General features: G+C 49.6%; 1 protein-coding gene across 3 annotated transcripts in view; it reads left to right on the forward strand.

The window, feature by feature from the left end:
• kmt2d (lysine (K)-specific methyltransferase 2D) overlaps nt 1-21,997 on the forward strand; it is a 42,648-nt gene that overhangs the window by 8,073 nt on the left and 12,578 nt on the right. For all 3 annotated transcript variants that reach the window (XM_014135873.3, XM_014135876.3, XM_014135875.3), the window contains exons 11-36: nt 22-893; nt 1,272-1,421; nt 1,669-1,785; nt 2,036-2,155; nt 2,317-2,421; nt 2,676-2,857; nt 3,220-3,384; nt 6,916-7,025; nt 7,137-7,184; nt 7,407-7,595; nt 7,945-8,124; nt 8,410-8,550; nt 8,846-8,976; nt 9,231-9,531; nt 9,735-9,908; nt 10,105-10,413; nt 12,140-12,264; nt 12,493-14,202; nt 14,373-14,543; nt 14,795-14,898; nt 15,082-16,766; nt 16,953-17,164; nt 17,320-17,386; nt 17,568-17,800; nt 18,388-21,534; nt 21,706-21,849. In XM_014135873.3, coding sequence (XP_013991348.3) covers nt 22-893; nt 1,272-1,421; nt 1,669-1,785; nt 2,036-2,155; nt 2,317-2,421; nt 2,676-2,857; nt 3,220-3,384; nt 6,916-7,025; nt 7,137-7,184; nt 7,407-7,595; nt 7,945-8,124; nt 8,410-8,550; nt 8,846-8,976; nt 9,231-9,531; nt 9,735-9,908; nt 10,105-10,413; nt 12,140-12,264; nt 12,493-14,202; nt 14,373-14,543; nt 14,795-14,898; nt 15,082-16,766; nt 16,953-17,164; nt 17,320-17,386; nt 17,568-17,800; nt 18,388-21,534; nt 21,706-21,849 — 10,892 coding nt within the window. The remainder of the gene's footprint in view (nt 1-21; nt 894-1,271; nt 1,422-1,668; nt 1,786-2,035; nt 2,156-2,316; nt 2,422-2,675; nt 2,858-3,219; nt 3,385-6,915; nt 7,026-7,136; nt 7,185-7,406; nt 7,596-7,944; nt 8,125-8,409; nt 8,551-8,845; nt 8,977-9,230; nt 9,532-9,734; nt 9,909-10,104; nt 10,414-12,139; nt 12,265-12,492; nt 14,203-14,372; nt 14,544-14,794; nt 14,899-15,081; nt 16,767-16,952; nt 17,165-17,319; nt 17,387-17,567; nt 17,801-18,387; nt 21,535-21,705; nt 21,850-21,997) is intronic.

A 21,997-nucleotide genomic window follows, 5' to 3' on the forward strand; every position in this document is an offset into this window, starting at 1 on the left:
AGCTGACTTTTTTTTCAACAGGGACGGAGGCTAAAGTGGTAGAAACGACTGAGAGCACCATGGAGGTGGTGCCTCAGCTGGAAACGGAGGAAGTCCCTGCAGAACAGCCCATGGTCCAGGCTGAGGTTATAGAAGAATGTCAAACAACCGAACAACAGGAGGCTCCTAGTTTACCTGTGGCTGTTGCGGAAGAGAGAACAGAGGATGCTTCCAACCAGATGCCCCATCCCCAGGTCAGCTATGTCCCTGTCCTTGAGTCTCCGGAGTCACCAGAACAGCAACCGCCGCAGTCACCAGAACCAGCACCGGTAGTGCAGCTCGGCCCTGACCACAGAAAGGAGAAGGAGAGGGAGGAGGAGGTCAAGCCCTCAACAGAGCAGCAGTCCACACAGGAGGAGGAGAAGATGAGCGGTGAGGGCATGTCTACCACCAAGCCATCCATTCGGGACTCGCCAGAGTCACCGACCCCTCCCATCTCCATGCAAGAGGCGGGGCATGTTTCCATGGACACAGATGAGGCGGGGCTAAAGGAGGAACGCTCAGGGTCTCCCATTCCTCCTGCTCCACAGGCCGACACACAGGAGGCTGCTCCTTCTACTGTGGACATGGAGGACAGGGGGACTCACTCTGAGGAGGAGGAGGAGTTTGTAGAAGAAGAGGAGGAGCAGCAGGGGAAGGAGGCAGACGGAGAGGGTCACCATAGTCATCACAGAAGGGTCAAGATCAAGCAGGAGCCCCAGGACCCCACGGAGGAGCAGGAGGAGACGAAGCCTGATCAACTCCTCCTGGATGAGATGTCCAACCAAAGCCACCAGAGTCACGGGGACGAGAGCAGCTCTGGCTTCCTGGGCTCCCCGGCCGAGAACGAGGCTGAGGCAGAGCCTGACGCACAGGTAATGGGGGAAGACACATTGACGTTTATAAATCACGTTTAAAACCTCACCTTTTTAGCTTGGCCTTTTTAAAAGGGAAATCTGCAGTTCAAACAATAACAAAGTGTCACCCTGCTACTGTTTTGGTAAAAAGCTGAAATTCATGGACAGAGCTATGGATACAAGGACTGACCATCCAGTCAAAAAATGGATGTAGCAACCGCAGAGTGCCCTTTTAATCAGTCATTTTGTTGTTTTAGACATCCATGGAGTTTTATGCTTCTATTTTCATCCCTTTTACTGCTTTTCGTTTGCTTTTACATTCATTTTATTGTTTTACTGTTTAGTGTGTTGCAATTTTAAATGCACTTTGAATAAAGCTCGATTTTGATTTGACAGCTGTCCATGGAGCTTAGCCTGATGCCCACCGGACGCTCGCGTTCCGACTCCCTACTCACTGAGACGGACGACTCGCTGCCCTTTGACCCCCTCAAACCAGACGGGGAGAAGAAGAGGAGAGGCTCTCCGGGACGCTCCCGGGTCAAACAGGTACGGTCCAGTTACAAGTCGGTGTCCAAAGACAATCAACACTCATTCAAAAGTCTAACTCTGCCATAGGGCTTTTGTTGTTATGAAAGACCCATTTCACAATGACGTTGAGATTCCAAAACTGTCTCTGCTAAATGTTCTGTGTTATATGTTGGCTAATGGCTAGATGCAGTGGTGTTACTCATCAGTTCTAAAACCTGTCAGTTATGTGATGAGTTACTGACATGGTTGGTGTTGGTCTTTTCAGGGGCGGGGCAGCAGCAGTTTCCCGGGGAAGCGGCGCCCTCGCGGTGGTGGCGGTGGGAGGGGCCGTGGCGGAAGGAACCGCCTCAAAGCCATGGCCTCCTGCATCGACGCCTTCCTGGTGAGTAAAACCGATCGACGACCCCGGAACATTCAGCCGTTCAAACGTAATTTATTCACTAGCTCGCTCACTCACTCACTTCATTATGTCAACATTGAACCTTACCGTAGATGCAAACCACAGCGGCAATTTGTCATGGAACTCTAGAATGTTTGGAACTTGATCTCTGTCTAAAGTTCATTCGATACAGATCACTTGATTGTAACTTGATATCAGAATGTGATTGGCTCTGTGTTATTGCTTATCCCAGCTGAGCATGACAGCAGCAGACACTGGACTGAGTAAGGAGGAGGAGGAGGGGGAGGAAGATGAGGCTATGCAGAACACGGTGGTGCTTTTCTCCAACACCGATAAATTTGTCCTGCTTCAGGTAATTCTGGTCTTATGCTTTTCAGTTTGATATTTTTTCAGTTCCCCGGTTTTGGCATGTACCATGTCAGACAATCTTAGACATTTTTAAGCATCTTCACTGTAACCCAAGCTGTCTGTGTTTTTCCCTTCTCGCTCTCTCTCTCTCTCTCTCTCTCTCAGGACATGTGTGTGGTGTGTGGCAGTTTTGGGAAGGGTGTGGAGGGGCAACTGTTGGCATGTGCTCAGTGTGCACAGTGTTACCATCCATACTGTGTGAACAGCAAAGTAAGCAACTTCTTTATTCTTTATAACGTCTTTATACAGCTAGTCTTCCTAATAATATTACGTAGCGCGCCTTTCGCACATGCTTTGCAATAGGCCACTATAAAGAAATAAAACTAAGGTTCAAGAGTTACAACACATGTGCCTCTGGCTTCATCTTGATGCCATTATCAGAAATCAAACGTGAACTGTTAAATGTGTTATTTGTGTTTTAATTTTTTTCCCACTGTACCCCCCCCTTCTCCTTCCTCCTGCAGATGACTAAGATGATGCTGCGTAAGGGCTGGCGTTGTCTGGAATGCATCGTGTGTGAGGTGTGTGGTAAGGCCTCGGACCCGGCCCGCCTGCTGCTGTGTGACGACTGTGACGTCAGCTACCACACCTACTGCCTGGACCCACCCCTACATACTGTACCCAAGGGGGGATGGAAATGCAAATGGTAAACATGAATCCCAGCTCTTTCTCTCTCTCTTCAAATATACCCATAAAGAAGCAACGACAGCAACTCTTTCACCGTGATAGCCTGTTCGGTCATGTTTCTGGGTCTGAATAAGGTTGAAATGGAAATTCACTTGTACCAGAATCTGCATAGTATGCTCCCCCAAAAAAAGTCCTGAAGTTTAACGTTAAAAGCTCAGATGTCTATCTTTTTACTTTCTGTTTCTCGGTTACATCTGAACTTCTACATTTTCACGAACAGTACCAGCAACAAGAATTACACCACCATTTTGAACATTCACCTGTCTGATAGTGTACTTGAACCTGATTGCTCATTGTTCCTGTTGTCTGTTCCTTGTGTAGGTGTGTGAGCTGTATGCAGTGTGGTGCCAGCAGCCCGGGGTTCCACTGTGAGTGGCAGAACAACTACACCCACTGTGGCCCCTGTGCCAGCCTGGTCACCTGCCCTGTCTGCAGGGAGAACTTCATGGAGGAGGAGCTGCTGCTGCAGTGCCAACACTGTGACAGGTGGGTACCACTCATTACAACTACACAAACATACATACAGATATCCGGAAGGTTGTTGAGATAAAGATATATGTACAGTACCAGTCAGAAGTTTGGACACCTACTCATTCAAGGGTTTTCTTTATTTTTTTACTATTTTCTGCATTGTAGAATAATAGTTTAGACATCAAAACTATGAAATAACACATGGAATCATTTAGTAACCATAAAAGTGTTAAACAAATCTAAATATTATTTTGATTTGAGATTCTTCAAAGTAGCCACCCTTTGCCTTGATGACAGCTTTGCACACTCTTGGCATTCTCTCAACCAGCTTCACCTGGAATGCTTTTCCAACAGTCTTGAAGGACTTCCCACATATGCTGAGCACTTGGCTGATTTTCCTTCACTCTACGGTCCAACTTATCCCAAACCATCTCAATTGGGTTGAGGTCGGGTGATTGTGGAAGCCAGGTCATCTGATGCATCACTCTCCTTCTTGGTCAAATAGCCCTTACACAGCCTGGAGATGTGTTGGGTCATTGTCCTGTTGAAAAACAAATTATCGTCCCACTAAGCGCAAACCAGATGGGATGGCATTTCATTGCAGAATGCTGTGGTACCCATGCTGGTTAAGGTTGCCTTGAATTCTAATTAAATCATCATCATACCACCTCCATGCTTCACTGTGGGAACTACAAATGCGGAGATCATCCGTGCACCTACTCTGCGCCCCACAAAGACACGGCGGTTGGAACCAAAAGTCTCACATTTGGACTCATCAGACCAAAGGACAGATTTCCACCGGTCTAATGTCCATTGCTTGTGTTTCTTGGCCCAAGCAAGTCTCTTCTTATTATTGGTGTCCTTTAGTAGTGGTTTCTTTGCAGCAATTTGACCATGAAGGCCTGATTCACGCAGTCTCCTCTGAACAGTTGATGTTGAGATGTGTCTGTTACTTGAACTCTGTGAAGCATTTATTTGGGCTGCAATTTCTGAGGCTGGTAACTCTAATGAACTTATCCTCTGCTTCAGAGTTAACTATGGGTCTTCCTTTCCTGTGGCGGTCCTCATGAGATCCAGTTTCATCCATAGTGCTTGATGGCTTTTGCGACTGCACCTGAAGAAAGTTGTTGAAATTTTCCCGATTTACTGACCTTCATGTCTTAAAGTAATGATGGACTGGCGTTTCTCTTTGTTTATTTGAGCTGTTCTTGGGCTATCTTCTGTATACCACCCCTACCATGTCACAACACAACTGATTTGGCTCAAACGCATTAAGAAGGAAAGAAATTCCACAGATTAACTTTTAACAAGGCACACCTGTTAATTGAAATGCATTCCAGGTGACTACTTTATGAAGCTGGTTGAGAGAATGCCAAGAGTGTGCAAAGCTGTCATCAAGGCGAAAGGTGGCTGGCTACTTTGAAGAATCTGAAATAAAAAAAAATGAATTTGATTTGTTCAACACTTTTTTTGGTTACTGCATGAATCCATGGGTGTTATTTCATAGTTTTGATGTCTTCACTATTCTACAATGTAGAAAATAGCTATAACCCTTGAATGAGTCAGTGTCCAAACTTTTGACTGATACTGTGTGTATGTATGTACAGTTGAAGTCGGAAGTTTGCATACACTTAGGTTGGAGTCATTAAAACTCGTTTTTCAACCACTCCACAAATTTCTTGTTAACAAACTATAGTTTTGGCAAGTCGGTTAGGACATCTACTTTGTGCATGACACAAGTAATTTTTCCAACAATTGTTTACAGACAAATTATTTCACTTGTAAGGTGAAATGTAAACTTCCGACTTCAACTGTGTGTATGTACAATTGAAGTCGGAAGTTTACATACACCTTAGCCAAATACATTTGAACTCCGTTTTTCACAATTCCTGACATTTAATCCAAGTAAAAATTCCATGTCTTAGGTCAGTTAGGATCACCACTTTATTTTAAGAATGTGAAATGTCAGAATAGTAGCAGAGAGAATGATTTATTTCAGATTTGATTTCTTTCATCACATTCCCAGTGGGTCAGAAGTTTACATACACTCAATTAGTATTTGGTAGCATTGCCTTTAAATTGTTTAACTTGGGTCAAACGTTTCGGGTAGCCTTCCACAAGCTTCCCATTAATAAGTTGGGTGAATTTTGGCCCATTCCTCCAGACAAAGCTGGTCTAACTGAGTCAGGTTTGTAGGCCTCCTTGCTCGCACATGCTTTTTCAGTTCTGCCCACAAATTTTCTATGGGATGAGGTCAGGACTTTGTGATGTCCACTCCAATACCTTGACTTTGTTGTCCTTAAGCCATTTTGTCACAACTTTGGAAGTATGCTTGGGGTCATTGTCCATTTGGAAGACCCATTTGCGACCAAGCTTTACCTTCCTGACTGATGTCTTGAGATGTTGCTTCAATATATCCACATAATTTTACTTCCTCATGATGCCATCTATTTTGTGAAGTGCACCAGTCCCTCCTGCAGCAAAGCACCCCTACAACAGGATTCTGTCACCCCCGTGCTTCATGGTTGGGATGGTGTTCTTCGGCTTGCAAGCATCCCTTTTTCCTCCAAACATAACGAGGGTCATTATGGCCACACAGTTCTATTTTTGTTTCTCCATTTCTCCAAAAAGTACGATCTTTGTCCCCATGTGCAGTTGCAAACCGTAGTCTGGCTTTTTTTATGGCGGTTTTGGAGCAGTGGCTCCTTCCTAGCTGAGCGGCCTTTCAGGTTATGTCGATATAGGACTCGTTTTACTGTGGATATAGATACTTTTGTACCTGTTTCCTCCAGCATCTTCACAAGGTACTTTGCTGTTGTTCTGGGATTGATCTGCACTTTTCGCACAAGTACGTTCATCTCTAGAAGACAGAACGCGTCTCCTTCCTGAGCGGTGTGACGGCTGCGTGGTCCCATGGTGTTTATACTTGCGCACTATTGTTTGTACAGATGAACGTGGTACCTTCAGGCGTTTGGAAATTGCTCCCAAGGATGAACCAGACTTGTGGAGGTCTACAATTTTGTTTCTGAGGCCTTGGCTGATTTTCTTTTCATTTTCCCATGATGTCAAGCAAAGAGGCACAGAGTTTGAAGGTAGGCCTTGAAATACATCCACAGTTACACCTCCAATTGACTGAAATGATGTCAGTTAGCCTATCAGAAGCTTCTAAAGGCATGACATTTTCTGGAATTTTCCAAGCTGTTTAAAGGCATTGTCAATTTAGTGTATGTGAACTTCTGACCCACTAGAATTGTGATACAGTGAAATAATCTGTCTGTAAACAATTGTTGGGAAAATGACTTGTCATACACAAAGTAGATGTCCTAACCGACTTGCCAAACTATAGTTTGTTAACAAGAAATTTGTGGAGTGGTTGAAAAACGAGTTTTAATGACTTCAACCTAAGTGTATGTATATTAGGCTAAAGAGAAGAGGACCCAAGACATATCCTTTAGGGACCCCTGTTCTACTGTTTTGGCTGTACCATGTTAATGCTTTATCCAGAAAGAGTGGCATCTCTTTCATCGTGTGTTTCTTTCCATGTAGATGGGTGCACGCGGTGTGTGAGAGTCTGTACACTGAGGACGAGGTGGAGCAAGCTTCTGATGAGGGCTTTGCCTGCACCTCCTGCACTCCCTACGTCCCCAAACCCATAGGTAAGCCTATCAACTTAAAACCAGTCCATTTGATTAGAAGAAAGTGAGAACGGTGACGACATGAAATGTGTTCTGTAATTCTCACACTTCCCCCCCCCGGATTGTCTGCAGTAACAGTGGATACGACCTACATGACAGCCATGAAGATAAAAGAACCAGGTTGGTTTTCTCTCTTTTTAACTGTTTATATGTAAGGACACATGACGTTTTTCACCTCCCAAGGTGCCTTACACCGACCTCTTGTAGTTTTAACAATCTGCACATTTTTATTTGTATGTATCCAAGTAATTGTTGTTTTGTTTAGCAGAAATAGCACTCACTCATCAAATGTTTGTGTAGTTTTATCAGTCGTCAACCCTCGCTCCTCCCTGTCCCACCCAGAGCGTCAGTTCTACCGGTTGGAGGGAGTGTGGCTGACCGAGACGGGCATGTCCCTGCTGCGTAGCATTTCTATGTCTCCCCTACACAAGAGACGGCAGCGGCGTTCCCGCCTGGATATGCTGTGTGGCGACGGAGGGCATGACGGCATTGAGCTAAGAGAGGGCGAGGGAGACGGGGACGAGGGAAAAGGTGGGTGGACTTTCTGCTGTTTTGTTTCTCTAAGTGACCTGGGTTTCTATAGGAGGAGGATGAAATTGCTCCATGCCTTGACATTGATCGAAGGTCAGATTTGCCATTATCCCCTAATTGGTTTCAGGTTCAGATTTGGGGTTGCTAACTGATCCTAGATGTGTGTTTTGAACACCTTCTATCAAGAGTTGTTAGAGAACTTTTTTATATGTCATCTTGGACCTTGTTGAATGACATTTTATTTTTCTTCAAGAGGTGATTCCTTACCTCATGCATGTATTTGTGCACCCGCTTCGGTCTGTCACTTCCTCTGCATTGACCATGAATCTCTCGCTCTCTGTTGTTCCAGGCTGTGGGGAGCCCATGGAATGTGAGACCGGAGCCCCTGGTGTAAAACAGGAGCCTCCAGGGAGCCCAGACAGAGAGCTGGGAGCAGAGGGAGGTGGTGAGGGGATGGAGGAGGGCCTCAAAGGAGGAGTAGAGGAGACTGACGATGGGAAGAAGAGGAAGAGGAAACCCTACAGACCAGGTCAGAGGGCACTCTAACTAGACATATTGGTTAAAATTCTATTTGTTTCCTTTGCGACGCTTTAGCCTTGCTTGATCGAGCTTGCCTGGTGCAATGGGACTAATAGAATAGTCCTAAATGTGCAGGTCTGGCACTCCAGACAGACTCAATCAAACACAGAAAGTATTTGAAAGAAAACATACTATTAGAACCCAGGTCTGTCCTACAGACCCCTGTAGTGAGAGCATATCATTTGTCACCGCTCTATGACGGTCACATTCAAATAAACATTTATATTTCCTGCAGGGATCGGTGGCTTCATGGTGCGCCAGAGGAAGTGTCACACGCGGATGAAGAAAGGTCTGTTTCCCCATCTGTCTCATCTGGCTGGAGACGGGACAATTGCTACAGATGGACGGACGGGAGAGAAACCAGCCGTAGAGGAAGGCAAGTTACAACAGCCACCCACTGCCATTGTACTGGTCAAACACTGAAATATTCGGATCTGTTGGAGAGAGGTCAAATTCTTAGACATTTTGTAAAAAAAATATAATAAACCTTTCAGGACTGCTGCGGAAATAAGTTATTGTTCATGTGCTTTCATGTCTCATCCTCCGGGTTTCAAATGTACATTGTGTCGATGTGTGATTTTATTTGCAACCCAAAACAAAATGTTTAAATATAATTAAACTCCTGCTTTCAAAATTGCCATTCTGAAATGACACGTGTTGTTTGTTGACAGGGCCCCACCCAGACACACCTATAGATGGCCCCCCGGAGACTAAGCCAGCTGAGGGAGAGGGGGAGCAGGCCAAGAAACGACGAGGCAGGAAGAAGAGCAAACTGGAGGACATGTTCCCAGCTTACCTGCAGGTACATTCTCTCTCGCCACCTCTCACCATGGCTATTCTAAAGACTTCAGTTAGCAACCTAAAGGAACCAGTTTCCCGGGCACAAATTAAGCCTAGTGGAATACAAAGCATGCTCAATTGAGATTCTCCATTGAAGTTCCTTCTTAGTCCAAGGCTAGACTTAAATCTGTGTCTGGGGAAACTAGCCCGCAGTGTCGAGAGACCAACTCCCATATAGGACTAGCTAACATCAGAGTTATCTATCTCTCTGTGCAGGAGGCGTTCTTTGGTAAACAACTGATGGACCTGAGTAAGAAGGCTCTCCTGGTTCCCCCAGGACCGAGGCATCATGGTGCCATGGGTCTCCTCCGACCTCCAGTGCCCCATGCACCTGGGGCCAGACCCACCGCACCTGACACAATGGAGGCCAGGGAGCGAGTGATGGGGTCTGGGATGCACCTGAAGCAGGAGGGGGGTGAAGGATCCCAGCCTCAGGGCGAGGGAGCAGGGTCGTCTTCGACTGTCAAAGAACCAAGTTCGACGGACCCTCAAGGCTCCGACACGGAGAAGAATGAAGGTAAAGAGATCACGGTGATGCTGAAATGTTGCAGATTAATAAAAGGGATACTTGACCAGCCTAGTGTGCAGGAGCTTCTTTTCTTTGGGTGAGAGATCTGTGTGCTGGAGTTGCAGGTGTTTAGTTTTGCCATATGCTACCAGTTTGGTCTTGACAGATGCTTTTTCCCACTAGTCTAACATGCCTCCTGTTCTGTCTCCTAGGTCTTCCTCAGGGCATGGAGAGTCAGGACTCTGAGCAGTTCTTCAGGAAGGTCCTGGGAACGTCAGAGGGGGCCTCTTTAGGAGGGTCTCTACAGAGCAGCATGAGGCCCATCCTGGAGGGAGTCAAGGGGGAGATGAACCGCAGTGGTCTGCCGCAGAGGAGCCTCCTCACTGGTACAGGCCTAGAGAGCTCACTTTCATAGGAAGTGGAAATGAGTGTGACGTTGAACTTAAGACATCTCACTAAGAGAAAGGAGTAGAAAATGTGAACAGTGTGATGAAATATGGAGCAATAGTTTGTTGTCGTTAAGGAACTGTTAGGCTCATGGTAAAGCAGGACATGTCACTCATACAAGCTGATCCCTTTCAGGGTCGCTGCCCTCAGCTGGTGTGATGGACTCCTTCCCTGGACTCTCTCAGTCTCCGTTTTTCGACATGCGGGACCGGGCAGGTCTGTTCAGTCCAGACGGGGGAGAGGAGAGCCCATGGGCGACCCCCTCCACCCCTGCCACACCCTCCACTCCCCCTACCCCCGGCGAGGTAGATGGAGACGGGCTGTCCTATAACCAGCGCAGCCTCCAGCGCTGGGAGAAGGACGAGGAGCTAGGAGAGATGTCCACCATCTCCCCTGTACTCTACGCAAACACAAACTTCCCCACTCTCAGACGGGACTACCCAGGTGAGTGGATGGAGGGAGATCTTAGTTAGAAGAAAAAAAAGACAGACAATGAATAAGTGGACTTTTCTCATTTTTAGGACATGTTTGCTCTGGATGGGATGGTGCTTCCAAAGTTCTAATGAAATAAACTTTTTTGTTATCTCTGAAAATGAAGCAAATATCAAATGTTTTGACTTCAGTTTACCGGAATATACAGTACTATTCAAAAGTTTGGACACACCTACTCATTCAACAGTTTTTCTTAATTTTTACTATTTTCTACATTGTAGAATAATAGTGAAGACATCAAAACGATGAAATAACACATGGAATCATGTAGTAACCAAAAAAGTGTTAAAAAAAATCACAATATATTTCAGATTCTTCAAAGTAGCCACCCTTTGCCTTGATGACAGCTTTGCACACTCTTGGCATTCTCTCAACCAGCTTCATGAGGAATGCTTTTACAACAATCTTGAAGGACTTCCCACATATGCTGAGCACTTGTTGGCTGATTTTCCTTCACTCTGCGGTCCAACTCATGCCAAACCATCTCAATTGGTTTGAGGTCAGGTGATTTGTGGAGGCCAGGTCATCTGATGCATCACTCTGCTTCTTGGTCAAATAGCCCTTACACAGCCTGGAGGTGTGTTGGGTCATTGTCCTGTTGAAAAACAAATGATAGTCCCACTAAGCGCAAACCAGTAGGATAGCGTATCGCTGCAGAATGCTGTGGTAGCCATGCTGGTTAAGTGTCCCTTGAATTCTAAATAAATCACAGACAGTTTCACCAGCAAAGCACCATCACACCACTTCCTCCATGCTTCATGGTGGGAACCACACATACGGAGGTCTGTTCACCTCTGCATCTCACAAAGACACAGCGGTTGGAACAAAAACATCTCACATTTGGACTTTGCACCGGTCTAATGTCCATTGCTTGTGTTTCTTGGCCCAAGCAAGTCTCTTCTTATTATTGGTGTCCTTTAGTAGTGGTTTCTTTGCAGCAATTCTACCATGAAGGCCTGATTCACGCAGTCTCCTCTGAACAGTTGATGTTGAGATGTGTCTGTTACTTGAACTTTGAAGCATTTATTTGGGCTGCAATTTCTGAGGCTGGTAAGTCTATTGAACTTATCCTCTGCAGCAGAGGTAACTCTGGGCCTTCCTTTCCCATGCTTGATGGTGTTTGCGACTGCACTTGAAGAAAGTTCTTGAAATGTTCTTGATTGACTGACCTTCATGTCTTAGTGGACTGTTGTTTCTCTTTGCTTATTTGAGCTGTTCTTGCCATAATATGGACTTGGTCTTTTACCAAATAGGGCTATCTTCTGTATACCACCCCTACCATGTCACAACACAACTGATTTGGCTCAAATGCATTAAGAAGGAAAGAAATTCCACAGATTAACTTTTAACAAGGCACACCTGTTAATTGAAATGCATTCCAGGTGACCTCACGAAGCCGGTTGAGAGAATGCCAAGTGTGTGCAAAGCTGTCATCAAGGCAAAGGGTGGCTACTTTAAAGAATATCAAATATAAAATATATTTGATTTGTTATACACTTCTGGTTACTACATGATTCCATATGTGTTACTTCGTAGTTTTGATGTCTTCAGTACTCTACAATGTAGAAAATAGTAAAAAAATAAATAAAGAAAAACCCTTGAATGAGTAGGTGTGTCCAAACGTTTGACTGGTACTGTATTTAATGTAAGTTGTGATCCTCTCTCTCCTCTCTGACAGACTGGTCCAGTCGGTGTAAACAGATCATGAAGATCTGGAGGAAGGTTTCAGCTGCAGACAAGGTTCCTTTTCTGCAAAAGGCCAAAGACAACAGAGCAGCTCAGCGGATCAACAAGGCACAGAAGGTGGGAGTTTAGGCCAGATAATTGATTCATAGGGCCAGCTTCCTTGATTCAGATCAAGCCCATGCCTGGACCAAAAAATATGTTTGGAATTTCCAATGACAATGCTTTTAATGCACTTCAAGACTTAATCTGGGTCCAGGAAACCAGCCCAAATCATAAGTTTGTCACTTTAAGGATGTCTACATACAGTCTCCTTGCCTTTTTCTAACTCTCTCTTCTCTTATACAGCAGGCAGAGAGCCAAGTGTGTCGGCCCATCAAGACAGAGGATGATGGTGGTGTTCGGGTCAAAGGTGAACGTCCAAGCCTGCACCTCCAGATCCCCCCGCCCTCAGGTTCTGTCTCCAACCCCTCCCAGCCCAGCTCGGCAGAGAGCCCCTTCCCCTTCCACCCTGACTCGGGTTCCTCTTCCGTTTTCTTCCCCGACGGTCCTCTCAAGACCCCGGGCTCGGCATCGGCAGATATGAGGACAGATCCCTTTGCCAAGCAGCCTCCCCAGTCCCCCCACACCTCTCACCACTCCCACCCCTCCACCCCATACTCCTCCCACCAGGCCGCCTCCAGCCCCATGCAGGGCCAGGCATCTTCCTCAGGTTACCCCCATCCTGGCCCGCAGGGCCCTCTTCAGGGACGGCCGGCCAGCCTCGGCCCCTTCGACATGCACCCAGGGACTCCCCGGCGGTCTCAGCAGGTGGACCCATTTTTCAGGCCACAACAACAGATCCAGTGTCACCTGCCCCAGTCACAGCAGGGCTCTCAGGAGCACATAGGCCCCCCAGAAAGCCCTCGGTGCAGGGGTGGAGGGCCTGGGGACTCCCCTCTCTTCTCCCCGCCCCACACCACCCACTATGGAGACCCATTTCGAGGCCAGCAGCAGGGGATGGGGCGTCCAGAATACGGTTCCTCCCCCTCCCATGTGTCCTCACCTGCTGGGATGGGACAGGGGCAGTACAGGGCTGATATGAGTGGGGGACCCTCTCCCCGCTCCTCCTCCACGGGACGCCAGGACCTGAGTAACACGGGCTCCCCTGCAGGGATGCTGGATTCTGGGGACGGCTTGTTCAAGGCTCCCATGACGCCCCGGATGCACCAAGGGGACAGCGGGGTGGTACTCAACCCTGGAGCCTCACCCAACCACCACTCTGAGGGCTACCGCCAGTCCCCCTCTACCCCGTTTCAGGACCCCTATGCCCAGCCTCCTCTCACCCCCAGACCCCAGTCTGGGGATAGCTGCTCCCCCCTCCCCCAGAGGCATCCCCAGGCCCAACAGGAGTCCTGCCCCAGGGTCCCCTCCAGTCCCCAGTCCCAAGGCAGCTCCCAGTCCCCCCTCACTCCTGGAGCCCTCTCCAATGATGCATTCTCTGTCCAGTCCCCGGCATCCAACTCGCGCTTCCAGTCACCTGACCCCTACTCCCAGCCCCCCTCGCGCCCCCAGTCCAGGGATCCCTTTGCTGCTTTGCACAAGCCCCCCCGGCCCACCTCCACTGTCCCAGAGGGCACCCCCAGCTACAGAGGCTCACCTCACCCCAACCAGCCTCCCTCACTCCCCCCGTCCTCCACCCCTGTCGGGGACCCTCTCTCTGGGAAGCCCTCTGGGCCGCCTGGGTTCACCCGGGGCCCCAACATGGCCTATCAGATGGCGCAGCAGCAGCAGCAACAACAACAACTCCTCCAGCAGCAGCAGCAACAACAACTCCTCCAGCAGCAACAACAACAACAACAGCAGCTCCAGCAGCAGCAACAGTCCCAGACTCAGGCCATGGGTGCCAACTTCCACTCCAGGATGGCCCCCCAGCAGGACCCCACAGCCCCCCAACCCCCGGATGCACCTCAAACCCAGGGGACTATGTCCGGCGCCCAGGAGATGCCTGACATGTCAGCGGTTCAGGATCCTTCACTACTGGACCTTAGTCCCTCTGAGCTGGAGAAGCAGAGACAGGTACATGTTCTGTTTGCTTTGCTTTAACAAGGATCTAATTTATTCCACTATGACTATGGGGCTAATCTTCTAAGAGTCCTTCAACATCATAAGAAAAATAATTGTCCCTTATTGTCATTCTTAGGCCCGATATAACCTCTGACGGGTGTTTCTTCTTCTTCCTCTGATAGCGACACAAACTGAGGGAGTTGTTGATCCGACAGCAGATGCAGCGAAACTCAATCCGGCAAGAGAAAGAGGCTGCAGCAGCCAGCAGTGCTGCCCCCTGTTGGCCCGGAGGAGACATGGCAGCCTATCAGCAAGACAAAGCCCGCCGCCGTGCTCCACCACCCTACCCACAGGTACGCTATAATATGTCGAACAACATGTCCGACATCAACTTGCATCAACTTGGGTCAGGCTCAAAATGTTTTGAATCTGAGTGGATCTGGGTAGGTACTACTTAAACCTGTACAATAAGAACACACTTGTTTTCCAAAAAGTTTTCAACGTTTTCTACCGGTTACTTAATATTTTATTTGAATTGCCCTTGAGGGTATTAATAAAGTTGTAATTGAATTGAATAGTAGGCCCTTGTTGTTTGTCCCAATAGGACCGTGCTGCTGCTGGTGCCCAGGCAGCATTAGCAGGGAAGATGGAAGGTGGCCGTCTGCCACCCCCAGGAACCCCTGCCATGATGGACCCCAACCAGCTCAGGTATACACTCAAATCTCTCCTTTCTCTTCCATCTGTGTTTTCTCTTTCTTAAATGCCCACACAGCTGTACATTGAAAGAAATGCCATCAGGAGTTATTTCAGCCAAAATAACCTTTTGTGCACAATGCTTTCTCACTATCTTCCGGTACGTTTTGACATTTTGTCTGTATTTGTCTTTTGTAGACAACCAGGGCCCCCCAACCCCCAGGGCATGTATGGTCGACCTCCGTTCCCTGGCCAGTGGCAGCAGGGCCCGGGTCCCCGTCGGTTCCCCCAGCCTGGCTTAGAGGGTGTGGGCCCCAGGCACAACCTCAACGCCCCCCTCAACATGCAGCCCGGCATGGACCCCGGAGGGCCCCCACCACAGTTCATTGAGCTGAGGCACAACTCTCAGAGGCTGCCCCTGGGGACCCAGTTTCTCCAACGTGGGCCCCAGCAACGGCCGCGTCTCTATATCCCCCAGCAGCAGGAAATGGCCCCCGGCCAGTTTATTCATCATCCAATGCCTCAGGGTATGGACCCTCAGACAGAGGGGGTCAGAGACTCCCGGCTGGGGCTACAGCAGGGTAGTATGAGTCTATTACTGCCACAGCAGAGCACTGGCCCCTCACAGCAGCAACCCCATCTTCAGCCCCACACAGGCACTTCCCAGACCGCTAACGCTTCCAGTTCTCACTCTGGGCAGCAGCAGCACCAGCCTCCCCAGAACTCCACAGAGTCCCAGGCTGGAGCTTCAGGGGACCCTAATGTTGATCTCCCCGAGTCCGACCTGGAGGATCCGTTTGCCCCCAAAAGGCTAGGGAATGCCCCCGGGGATGGAGGAATGGAAGATGAGGATGACCTGGCTCTGGATCTAGACCCTGATAAGGGTGACGACGACCTGGGTAACCTTGACAACCTGGAAACCACAGATCCGCACCTAGACGACTTACTCAACAGTGACGAGTTTGACCTGCTGGCTTATACGGACCCCGAGCTGGACCAAGGGGACCCGAAGGATGTGTTCTCGGACCAGCTGCGGTTGGTGGAAGCAGAGGGTGAAACACCAGGTACCTCTGGAGCTCAGGACATCAAAGTGGAACAGAAACCAAAAGTGGAGGAAAACCCAATCTCAAACACGGGGGGTTCCACGTCGTCCACAACACCCCATCCCTCCTCCTCGGAGTCTGCCGACACCTCCAGGATCAAGCTCGAGCCAGGCCAAGCGGTGGTGAAGGATGAGATGGGAGAAGCAGTCTCCATGCTCCTTCACACAAACAAATCCTCCACTCAACCAGAGAACCAGGGTGCCTCTCTGAGCTCTGTGCGGTTAGGAGGGCTCCCATACCCTCTTCCTGGTCAGGCTGACTCCTTATCCTCTCTGGGGGAGGACCCTTTGGGGCTGCCCGATGGAGGGGGACAGCACTCCCCAGCTGTGGATCTAGACAAAGTCGAGAGCTCTCTGGAAGCCAGCGAGCTTCCCTTGCTGATCCAGGACCTGCTGGAGCACGAGAAGAAGGAGCTCCAGAAACAGCAGCAACAGCAGCAGCTCAGCTCCCTCCACCAGGGGGCAATGAGGGCTCACATGGGAGGCCACCCCAACCACCAGGGCGGTCCTGGACATATCATGCTGAACCAGCACCACCGCCCCCAACCCCAGGGTATGATGGGACAGCCAGGTATGGTGCCACGCCCTCCACACCTCCTGCAGCAGCAAAGGATCATGGGACAACCAGGGATGACGCCACAGCACATGGCTGCAATGGCTCAGCAACAAGGCATGATGAGGATGGGGCATCCTGGGGGAATTCACCCAGGACTCAATCCGCCGCAGCAGCAACAACAGATTAAACAGTCAACTCTGGGTGATAACTTCTTCCCTGATAAAGGTAAATAAATGAGTTCTCAAGATTGTTTGATCTTGTTTGAATCATGACTCTTGCATTAATCATGAGTCCTTGTTTGAATCATGACTCTTGCATTAATCATGAGTCCTTGTTTGAATCATGACTCTTGCATGATTCCTGAATCCTTGTTTGAATCATATTTTCCCCGGTGTTTCTGCTTGCTCACAGATCTAGACAAGTTTGTGACTGACGACATCATGGATCCCATCGCCAAGGCAAAGATGGTGGCACTGAAGGGCATCAAGAGAGTGTTGGCACAGGACCCAATGGGGGTACCCTCTGGAATCAACAGACAACAGGTCTCTCTGTTGGCCCAGAGACTAGCGTCGGCACCAGGAACAGGAGACCCACAGGGTCAACTCGCATCTGGCCCATCTAAGGTACGGTGTCTCACTTGTCCAAACATAACCAGGACAACAATATGTGTTCATAATATTCATCCTGTAAAGCAGATCATTTGCTGTGGGATCCTCAAAACACAATCACTCTTGTCTGTTTATCTGATTTATGTATTTTGACAACTTTTTATTTTTAGGAAGGGGAATGCAGTGACCCAACACAATCGAGACCCAACCCTCCCCAGTTTGTACAAGGGATCATCAGTAAGTTCTACACATTTTTCAGCGTTATAATACTTACATATATTTGTTAGTTGATATATTCCAGTGTTTCCCAAACCTCCATTTGAGTTACCCCCAGCCATTGCACATATTTGATGTATTCCAGTACAAGCCAACCTGAATTGAATTGGTCAAATGATCACCCCCCTGTTCTCCCTACCAGACGATGCAGAGCAGCACCAGTATGAAGAGTGGCTCCTGCACACCCAGCAGCTGCTGCAGATGCAGCTCAAGTTCCTGGAGGAGCAGATCGGAGCTCACCGCAAGTCCCGCAAGGCTCTGTGTGCCAAGCAGCGCACTGCCAAAAAGGCAGGCCGTGATTTCGCCGAGGCTGACGCAGAGAAACTCAAATTGGTCACCGAGGAGCAGAGCAAGATCCAGAAACAACTGGACCAGGTGGGGAAGACTCTCTGAAAATCCTTACCCCATCCATCCACCCATCATCATGCTTTCCTGTCTTAAAGCAACTGTCCTGTGAAAAATCTACATTTTTAAAGATCATATTCTGTTAACTCATACACAAATAATGTTGTTGACACGTGAAAACCTCACCCCAAACTTAAACTGTTAAAAAGAAAATGCTTGCTATTTCCTCATGGAGGATGATATCATCCTCCCGAGGAAGATGAGCTGGCCAATCAGCGGTCTACTCATATTCATATTTTTAATAACCAGTATACACTCACACATTCTGTTGTTGGTACGCCCATGCCTTTCCTACACAGAAAAGCTGCTTTGTAAAGGGAAACGTCAACATTTTTCAACTTCCACCGTTTTCACATATGTTGAGGTTGGGGTGGTGCTGTAGATAATGAATTTGCAAAATGGTGTAATTGTCCTTTAACATAATTATATCATTTTTTGGAAGGAAAAACAATTTCACCCGTATTTCTAATTCTAAGTCATATTTTATAGAAATCTGGAAACACTGGACAGTTACTTTAATATTGGCTCCTGTTAACACCTCTCTTGTTGTGTTTCAGGTCCGAAAGCAGCAGAAGGAGCACACCAACCTGATTGCAGAGTACAGGAGCAAGCAGCAGCAGCACCAGCAGGGCTCTAGTCTCCTGGCCCCAGGGCCCTCCACCCAGGGGACCCACTTGCTCTCCAAGATGCCCGGGCAGATGATGATGGGTCAGCAAGGAGGTATGCCCGTCAGAATACCCCCACAGGGGCAGCCGTTCCTAGGAGGAGGCCAGCACCCTGGAGCTCTGGGAGTCAGATCCCCTGGTCCTCCTGCTGGTCCTCCTGCAGGGTTCTTCCCCCAGGGTCCAGGAGGAGTCCAAGGGGCAGACCCAAGACTTCTCCAGGAGAGACAGCACAGGATGCAGATGATTCAGAAACTACAGCAGCAGCAGCAACAACAGGCGATGATGCAAGGCCAGCAGCCCATGCCACATCCAGGTGTCCAACCAGGTATGTTGCCACAGCCAAGCGTCATGGGTAACTCTCTGATTAGTCAACAACAACCAAACCTCCAACAGGGTATTATGCCCAACCAGGCCATGGTGCCCCAGGGTATGGTACCAGGGCAGGCTGTGGCCCAGCCAGCTCAGACCCTGATGGGAGGCCAGCCTATGAACCAGCCTCCAGGCATGATGGTTGCTCAGCCAGGCATGATGGGGGCCCAGCCTGGCATACAGCAGCAACAGAGGCCTCAGGTCCTAATGGGCCAGCAGGGAGTAGTGGGACCCCCTCAGCACCATGGACTCAGAGGACCCGGCCAGGCCCAGCTCACACCTCAACAACAACAAATCCTGGCACAGCGCATGTTGGCGCAACAGAAGCTACAGCAGCAGCAAGTGGCACAACAACAACTCAGGCAACCACCACCACAGGGCTTCATCAGCCAACCCAACCAGTCTCACGACTCCCACGGAGGACTCTCTCAACCTGCTACCCCAGGTCAGATGGGATCTTCTCCCGCTTCAGCAGGGGGGAGCACACGGGTCACCCCGCAACCCACTGAGGGGCTGCAGCAGGGGGATGGTGGTATCCTTAGTCCCAGCTCCAGGACACCTCCACAGCAGGGTGGACCTGGACCTTCAACCCCTGGCCAGATGACCCAACCAGGGGCTTCTGGAGAGCAACAGGCGGTAGTGGGACAACAACAACAGCAGCAATACATGGCCCAGCAGCAGCAGGCACCACAACAACAACCGCCTCAAAATGCTCAAGCTGGACATCAACAGCAAGCAGGTTACCAACAGGCTGGCATGCACCCCCAAGTACAACAGCAGCAACCACAGCAGCAACAGCAGCTTCAACAACAACTCTCTCTACAGCGACAGAGTTCCCTCAATGCTGATCCCTCAAAGTCTGGTTTGGTTACCGTCAAGCAGGAAGGACAGCAGATGTGTTACATGGCACAACAACAACAACAGCAGCAGCAGCAGCAGCAGCAGCAGCAGCAGCAGCAGCAACAACAACAGAATCTTATGCAGCAAGCCCAAGACCCCATTAGACAACAACAACATGACAATATGGGTCAGATGCAAAATGTGATGGGTCAACAGAACCACCCTGGTCAGCCTCAGCCCGTCCCTGGTATGCCAGGCCACCCTAGTCCCCAGCAACAGGCCCTCATGGCCCAGCAGCAGAAGCAGCAGGCCATGATGGGCATGCTTAGAGCCCAGCAGCAGGGCATGATGCCTGGCCAGAGGCCTGGGGGTCCACCTGGTCAGATACGCACCCCAGTCAATATCCAAACTATCATAGCCCAGAACCCCCAGCTCCGACACCTCACTCCCAACCAGCAGATCCAGCACATCCAGGCCATGATCCAACAGCGCCAGCTCCAACAGCAGCAGCAACAACAACAACAGGGCCAGATGCTGAGGCTCCAGGTGGGTCAAGGACAGCCAGCCCAGATGAGGCCCCAGGGGCCACTAGGACCAGGGCAGCAGGTGGGACAGGTCCAGAGGATGCCTGGAGGTCTGGAAGCCCAGCAGCAGATGCTCTATGGAGGAGCTCTTGGGAAACCAGGGGGAGTGGGCTCCCCGCAACAACCAGGAATGATGGGCCCCAGCCAACCACCGGGCGTGGTGACTCCTCAGATGCAGCAGCAAGGGATCACGGGACCTGTAGTCCAACAGCAGCAGCCAGGAGCCTCACCTCAGTACACGCTGAGTGTCCAACAACAGCAGATGATGATGCAGCAACAACAGGCCCAGCAACACCAGATGATGAGAGGCCAGGTACCCATGGCTCGCTCCCCCATGGGGCAGATACGTGGTGGGCCCCCCCAGGGCCGCCTCATAAGGCCCATGTCTCCCCGCCAACCCTTGGCCAACTCCCCTGGTGACCCACAGCGCCACGCCATGACACAGGCGATGGGGATGCGTCAACCCAACCAAGTCATGCAACACCAGCAACAACCACAGATCCACATGGCTCAACAACGCTTCCAGGGATCTCCCTCCCACGCAGGCTCCCCTGGAGGATCCTCAGTCCAGAAACAGGAAGCAGGCATGAGCCCAGCTACCCCAGGAACGCCACACTCCACCCACGTTGCCTCTCCGTCTGTAACTGACGGGGCAGCTGGGAAAGGTAGTCCCTACAGTCAGATTAAGGCATCTCCTCTTAGGTCACCTGGAGCATCCAAGAGTCCCCTGGACTACCCTGGGCTTAAGGCCGGAAGTGGCGACACAACCCATAGCCAAATCCCTCCGAATGGGCCTTCGCCTCAGAAGGGTGAGAGTGGACAGCAGGGCCAGCAGCATTCACAACAGGGCTCAGAGAACCAGGGTGGTCCTCAATCTCCACCAGACTCCAGAGAGGGTGCTCTGTGTAAAATGACCCTACAGAACATCAAACAGGAGCCCAGAGAGGTGACTTGTGATGGAGAAGGTGGTGGTGGTCCCCACTCCGGGGCCATCAAGAGGGAGGTGACTGGGGAGCCGGTTGGAGGGTTTGGTAACACTGGTCCTGGACCAGGAGGTGACCCCGGAGCGCACGTCCCCAGGACTGAGACAGGACAACAGCTGCTGCAGAAGCTCCTGAGGACCAAGAACCTGCAGCTGGCAGCTCAGAGGCCATCTGACGGCATCCACAACGAGATCAACGGACACATCAACAGCAAGCTGGCCATGCTGGAGCAGAAACTACAGGGGACTCCACGCAACATGGAGGTGAGTCAGATATATTCTATCCATTATGACTGTTCTCGTTTTTTCAAGGTAGTAAGTAGGTACTAGTCATAAAAATATGACAATCTAAGTATATTTCTATGGTACTAGTCCTCTCAAATGGGGCGATGGTGCAATTCCTTGCTTCATTGCTTTTGTTGGTCCTCATCACAGGATCTGCAGTCCATCACAAAGAGGGCTCCTGTTGCCAAGGTAAAGCGCACCAACAAGCCTGGAGAACGAGCGCCCCAGTCCCGTAAGAAGAAGAAAGAGGAGGTTGGGAAGAGCACTGAAGCCCTGATGAAACAACTGAAACAGGTAGGAGGAGATGACCTCTGAGGCTTGGTGAATGAACACAGAGCACCGGACCTTTTCTCACCAAAAAGTAGTGGGACATTTTAATTGAATGAAAGGGTGGCAATTAACTGTTGATTTTAGTGTATGCTGTATTATTTGCTAACTTTGA

The sequence above is a fragment of the Salmo salar genome, chromosome 13 (assembly GCF_965601325.2).
Source record: "Salmo salar chromosome 13, fSalSal1, whole genome shotgun sequence".
Classification (NCBI taxonomy): domain Eukaryota; kingdom Metazoa; phylum Chordata; class Actinopteri; order Salmoniformes; family Salmonidae; genus Salmo; species Salmo salar.